Source organism: Echinococcus granulosus, assembly GCF_000524195.1.
Source record: "Echinococcus granulosus chromosome Unknown EG_S00201, whole genome shotgun sequence".
NCBI lineage: Eukaryota > Metazoa > Platyhelminthes > Cestoda > Cyclophyllidea > Taeniidae > Echinococcus > Echinococcus granulosus.
Window position 1 is genome coordinate 35,374 of NW_020170581.1, and position 6,938 is coordinate 42,311.

Sequence of the window (6,938 nt, forward strand, 5' to 3'; positions counted from 1 at the left end):
CATTATTTAATCAGTCTAATTTTATCCTATTTTACCAGCTTTGCTTTCAGGACTTAATCCGCAAGCTTTATAAAGCATAATCTACTTTTAGTAATCCTTTTTTGCATATTTGATCCATTTTTAAAGCCGTTAATTTGCATTTTGATCTAGTCACTATCCTGGTTAAAAGTATATTAATTGACCAATGACCCTTTTCTGAAAGGTGTGAGTATTTTAAAACAACGTTTGATTTTTGCATTTCGGTAATATTTATTGGTCATTTGCTTTATGTACTTTTGAAAACAGCAATTCCCGTTTTACTCCTTCATGAAACCTTGCAAATTTTGATTGACTACCTTAAGCCAATGAAAGATTTGGTTGGGTGTTTGCGCGTTGTTGTTAGAATTAATCTTCCTCTTGTTCAATCTTTATTCAATGTTGGGCATAAAAACCACAGAATCGAGATTTTTTACGCCGGTAATATATTTGACCTTGCTTTTCTTAGATTTAGATTGGTCATTTCATAGCAATTTTGTTAACTTGTGGGAATATTTTGGAAAATTAGCCATCTTCGGAAATGCATACATTGTGTTGTGATGCACTGTAAGAGAGATGATAGGGGATAATAGTGGGCGAATGACAATTTTTTCAAGGCATTCGTGCGGCCCCGTGTTCCCAATACCCCTGCTTCGTAACTGTTGCCCAATGTATCGACGATATTAATTTGATATTTCTTATCAATTTGCCATTCTAAGATTCTCTTTATGGGATGTTTGGTCTCGGTGCCTGTGGTCAGAATGTAGTTGCTGTAGTAAAAGGATGTAGTCAATTGATGTCGTTTCTTAAACTCGATATTTTGAAGTCGACCTTCTTCACGTGTGCAGTAAGAGTTGATGTCTATTTCTAGAATGTCCTGTAATATTGTTTTTTTTTTTTGTTGCTTTAATAGGAACCATGATGGTATCCTATTGGCTGTTCTCGGTTTTGTTAGTAATCGGTTGTATTGAGGGGCAAAAGGGTAATGAAAGCTTGCTTTCCGTATTTCTTTTGGCCCGACATGGTGAAAGATACCCCTGTCACAGCCTTCGCCATCCTACTTATCCGAAAGAATTTGTGAAAATGCGTTGTCAGTTGACCGAAATCGGAGCAAAGCAACATTTTGAATTGGGGAAGTTTATTCGAAGACGTTATTCGAGCTTTTTAAAATGGGAAGGATTCAAGCGGGTAGGCGTCATGTTCTTGATGGTGTGATTGTTAAGCTTGGTCGTCCAAACTAGAATTGCCAAAATATATTCGAAAAATTTATTTGTACAGATGTTCCAATCGTAAAACTGTCTTCTTTATGTCCAGCATTATTCAAGAGAGTGCATGCAGAAATTTTTGATAGGCTCACTTAATATCCGCGCCATTGTCATTTGATGATGTGACGTTTAATCCTTGCCTAATCTACTTGTTTGACATAATGCCAATGGTTACTAAAGCTGTAGATACTATCACACATCTGGAGTCTTTGATTGGGATGTTGAGTATCGTCGGCTGCATTTTCCCCACAAGATGTCTTTATTGCTATATCTTAGTCTGCTGTATACCATTTAGACCTTTGAGCGCATACGTTTGGAGGCTAAAATTTCGACTAATTCTTGGCTGATTTCAATTGCGATTAGGATTTTTATTGTTAGAACTATGTCCACATTCGAAGCACGGGAACCGAAAGAACGATTCTCTCCGCTACTTACTTTGGTCTTGGTCTCAATTTCAACGCGGAGGTTGAGTTGCCAATCCTGCCAGCTGTTTTCTCCTCTCCGAAGCGTTATGATTATCTTCTCAAAATGTCCTATCCATGTCCAGCATTTAACAAGCTTTTTAAAAAAGCTCTCAATTCCAACCTTACTAGAGATTTCGCTGAAGGCGTACGAGTACTTTTCGAGGATCTCAAGAACCTTACTGGTGGGTTGGGACATACTTTCCAAGAGCCAGTATTAATAGTTGTTGGGTTGACGTTTGAAGGTTATCTTGACAATTCATGACCTTTCAAATTCACGCGGTACTAATTGGCATCGCCACTTACCACCGTCTATAAGGTTATAGTACTTTTCCCGCGATAGCGGATATTTAGAACCAGAGTTATCTCATTGAGACACCTATTCTTGGATGCACTGTTACGTTTGTATATTAAGAAGTAGTGTTACCTCATTTTGTAGAAGGTGCTCTTTCCAGGTTTTTTTTTAAATTCTACATCATCTACAAGCACTCTTTGTGTTTACATGCAACGCATCATCAAAACCAAAACCTCACTGACTTTAAAACTTACGACTAATGTTTGGTTATTTCATATTTTCAAACTTGAGAATTCGCACCTTGAATTGCCGAATACCTGGCCACATGAAATTTCTGAGGCTATCGCTTTCATTTTCTGCAGAATTTAGTTTTGAATCTGATTCCTTGCACAAATACCTCCCCGAGTTATGGAAATTGTGTGAATCGATATATACGTGGGACAATTTGGAGCGTGCCACAAAAGGAGAGTCCCTTCCTTTTAGTTCTGATCTTGCCTCAGCTTGCCACCGAGCACTGAGCTTTAGGCAACAGCTGCGTTTCTCCACACCCGCCCAAACTTTTCTTCGTGGAGGTCCTCTTTGGCGACACGTTCTCCTCACACTGAAGCGCCAAACCTCGTTTGGTGAGAGGGGCACCCCACGTTTCGAAACCGAAGATATTGATGACATGGATATCCCAATTACCAGCGAATCTCGTTTATTTGCTTATTTTGCTCATGATTCTACCCTAACGGCCTTCTTGAGCCACCTGGGTGTATTTAACAAGTAGGTGCTTACCGCGACTGCTTTTTTGATGATACCAATGTGACGATTTTAATACTGAAGCAAATGACTCGTTAAATCATGCTCAATTTCACCTACTTTGACAACTGAAAAGGTCAAGCTAGTGCGTTGTACCATGTTATGCCTTAACAAAAGCGCCTTTCTCGGACTAAAACTACGGCGCTTTGATTTGCCAACTAACCATCCTGATCCTTAGTATGCATAAGACAGAAAGTCGCTCGTTTTGAGTGTGTGCACCATTTACCCCGGTTACTTATTTACATGCAGGATCAAAAATAGAGTTGAGCTAAATGTATGCCGCTATTTTGTGCCAATATTTAGCAGTTAAAGTGCGTTACAAACCTACTTCCAGCATCTTGCCCCCGTACGCGAGTGCAGTAATTGTGGAGCTGCACAGACTTGTCCATGGTGAGCTAGCATTGAGGTTCTTCTACCACAATGCGAGTACGCCTGCTTCCTCGCAACTGATTGCCCTGACCACCGAAATGTGCGGTGATGAAGAGACCTACTGGTGCCCACTGGACGTTCTAGAGGACCGGCTTCGCGGCAAAGCAGCAACAGACATGGAGAGCGCCTGCGTTACAGATGAGAACTCGCCCCCCACCACCGTCCTGGTAACCTCTGCACTTATCGCCTCCCTTGCCTTCGCCTACGCCCTTCCCATTGGCTACACGATTCGCGCACTCCTCTGCCTCATAGCCATTCTTTTAACTTACCGGTTCTTGTTCCTAATTTTGTAGACACATCATAGGATTTGAGTGCAGTGATTACGCAGTCCCACTTTTTGTCAGTGTACACATTTTCACAGAATTGTGATAAATCTGGTCAAGAATCTCTACCATCCCACGTAACATTTTCCAATTTGTGCAAAACAAGTTTGTTGTCCACCATTCGTGCCTCCATTAACATTTAGCCGGATTCCTTATGCACTTTTACTTTATTCAAGTAATGAAAGCGAGTAAGCGAGAAAGCAATATTTGTTTAAGTGGGACAATGCCGTGTCGGATCAGTGAGTTTGGGGAAGTCTCCTGGAATTTATATCAAAATGAGAGGTGGTTATTGTGCCTTCGAAACATCGACAGGGCAGGAGAGATACACTAGACGGAAACAGTCCACCGGAGGCCCGCATCATGTTGGACATCATCAGAAAGTCTCATGTTTTCTGCGGTGGTTAACTTCTCCTGGCGCCGTCGAACGGAAGCAGGATTCACGATGCCTCGAATAGCGGCCTCTTCACGCCTCCGTTTGGCCGCCTCGGCCTGCAAGCGCCGGCGCTCTTCGACACTGGGTTGGTGCCTATCGGCTTCGCTCGACTTCGAGAAGCAGCAGCCCATTAAACTGTAATTTGCCGGGACATTAGTGTTGCTGAGGTATTTCGTGCCTTAAGTTTGTTGTCAGAGAGTGGGTAGATTCAAAGGACGTAATCTGTGTGAGCAAAGTGCTCCTTTGGTCCTGTCATTTAAAAGTGATTACAATAACGCAGACATTTCAAAAGACTTGCGATTCCTAATGTTGTAAAATGTATGCAGAAACACTGATTAAAAGAAAACCACTTGAATAAGGCTGGAATCGTTCACAGACACTAACCATTGGGAAAAGGTTCAAAAACGGACAAGCAAGGTACCGCAGACAGTCGAATAGCAAGTAGAAGACAAACAGGTTTGGTAGCAGGTATTATTTGCAAAAAAAATCATTCATCCATTGACTCGTCTTTGTCATCTTCCTCCTCAGTTGTCTCACTTTCTGCGCCGTCGTCTTTTTCTCGAATACATCGAGGACATTTACAAACAAAGAGATAGTGTTCACGCAGATACTTTCTTCGAGAATGCACACCTCGTGACAGCATGCATTCGTCAAAGTAGCAGATGGTAACTTCTGTACCCGGATTACCAATGTCTTCATTCGCAACTATTGACAATTCGTTGGTGCCCAACTCGAAGCGCACGGAAGCGTTCGGTTCACAGGAATGATTAATCAGGCCTAAAATTTGCACTCGATCCCTGAATCGATTATGTTGGTACAGCGGAAACACGCAATCACTCATTTGGGAACCGAGAGTTAGGCCACCTTTTGTGGTAAGATGTTACATAACGTGTGAAATCTCCCACTGTATGACATAGATTAAGCATCTAGTATCATTGGAACCATTGATCATATCTATGATCAAATTTACCACATGCACAGCAAAATCTGAATGAAGGAAATTATCTTTGTACCAAAAATGGTTTTTCAAGAAGGAAAATAAATCGGGACAGAACGTTGTGTCGATAAAACCATTGAAACGTTATGGATCAAATGCCAACTCGGGTGTTTGTAAAAGTAGGTGACCAAAAATCAGTGCTACAATGTGTTTCTATGGAGTCGGGAAAAACATTTACCAGAGTAACAAAACCATTAATATCATTGACAAATAAAACGACTTAAATTACACTCACTCTGACGTTCATAAAGACCGACGCCCTCAACATCGAGAAAGTCACCAGCCGTTTCGTCAAGCTTTTCGTAAAGGGAATCGAGAAAGTCGGAGAACTGCCTTTTCTCCACTAGATTACCCCTACCTTCAATTATTTTCTCCGCAGCTTTACCCCAAGCACCCAAAGAGCTCGTTCCAATTCCCTGCCCATTGCGTCCGATCAGACACATGGCAGAGCTGAAGCCATATAACGAAAGCAATTGGCGCAATCCAATCTGCTGTAGCACATTCGACGCTTCATTTGGTGATATGAAAACGCCCGTTCTCTGAACCATCTCCCCCAAGACCTCCAAAAACAAGGCATGCAATCGTGCAAGATTACCCGAGAATTTTGGACCCATCATTATATGCGTCAGTGAAGTAGGAGAACAGCACGGATCATGCTCATTACTACTTGGTAGCTCAACAATGGGGGAAGAAACAAACCGAGAAAGCGCTGTGACAATATGCTGCGCTTGCTCACATTGGCAAAAATGAGCGCTAAAATGAGCCGCAGCGATCCTCACAAGGAGCATTATAGTTCCTGTTTCCGGTAACAAGTGCGACTCCCGCCACTCTTTTTCAAGTTGGAAAAATGGATTTTCTTGGCCACGGCAGCAGATAAAGAAATGGTATTCGCTTGCAGAGGCAGCACGGCAAGCCTCACTACAGTATTCAACCCCACAGGAAGAGCATTGAAAAGGCTGTACGAAAAAATGTCCATCACTTGCACCCGGGATGACTGGGAGGACAAAACTGTGGTCGCGCAAAAGTCTGCGAGCATTATCCTGTGGAGATTCCAAAGGTTTAAGACAGTAGTCACAACTTTTGTAGCCGTAAAATCGGTTCCATGACAACTGGCAGCATATAAGAGGTCTTTCCTCTAAAATGACCTCGTTCTCCACTAAAGGCCTGGTTGTAAATAGACCTCGTCCTTTTTCGGGACCAACATCAACTACTTCCACTGGTGCTCCCTCCATAAGCTAGTAGTCAGCAGATGGAAAAGTTAATGACCTGACAGAAAAATGATCACATAAGTTTGAAAACGCAATCCAATCATCCACTGAACGATCGAACTGGTTTTATTCATGCAAGGGAACTTAATCAAACCGGAGGAATGAGGCAATTTTAGTAGAACTACAAAAAAGGCTGCGGATTCAAGAATACAAAGGCCCTATCAAGCAAAGACTTAGGCCACTTTGTTGTTATTAAATGGCAATGGGGAAATGTGATGCCACAATAAGCAAACATACCAGTAAACGATACTCAGTGTCTCAAATTCAGCGTTTCTGAAGTTTCAAGGAACACCAGAAGTTACGAACGCCGCCCTTCCTTTTGACCACTAAAAGAGTGTAATTCAAAATGTCAGACAAAAGAGGAGCATGTTCGTAAGATTTGACACGAAAACCATGCTGAAATTTGCAATTTCTGCATTTCAGTCTGCAGTTCATGCATAGAGCGTTTACCAGTGTATGATGACTGCAAAAAGTCAAAACTGCTTTGTGAATATAAATTCCTTTTGCTTCACTCTAAAACTAAAATTAATAAACTTGACATAGTTTATGGAGGGCATGAGTCAACTCAACATTACCCCGAAAGTTTACCCTAAAATGAATGAATAAAGGCGTAAGCAAAGTAAAACTATTAAAAATGCAAATTCATTGTAG

At 41.7% G+C, this 6,938-nt stretch overlaps 2 protein-coding genes across 2 annotated transcripts; one reads left to right on the forward strand and one right to left on the reverse strand. All coding sequences in view use genetic code 11, as the record gives it.

The window, feature by feature from the left end:
• Positions 1-591: 591 nt before the first annotated feature.
• Positions 592-3,559, forward strand: EGR_10238 (Putative acid phosphatase; the record flags this gene model as incomplete). The annotated part of the gene is made up of 5 exons (XM_024499487.1): positions 592-670; positions 929-1,203; positions 1,659-1,926; positions 2,399-2,801; positions 3,172-3,559. 5 exons carry the CDS (start codon positions 592-594, stop codon positions 3,557-3,559), a joined length of 1,413 nt encoding a protein of 470 aa, XP_024346096.1.
• A 357-nt stretch (positions 3,560-3,916) lies between these two features.
• Positions 3,917-6,251, reverse strand: EGR_10239 (SET and MYND domain-containing protein; the record flags this gene model as incomplete). The annotated part of the gene is made up of 3 exons (XM_024499488.1): positions 3,917-4,157; positions 4,526-4,799; positions 5,255-6,251. 3 exons carry the CDS (start codon positions 6,249-6,251, stop codon positions 3,917-3,919), a joined length of 1,512 nt encoding a protein of 503 aa, XP_024346097.1.
• Between the last annotated feature and the right edge of the window lie 687 nt (positions 6,252-6,938).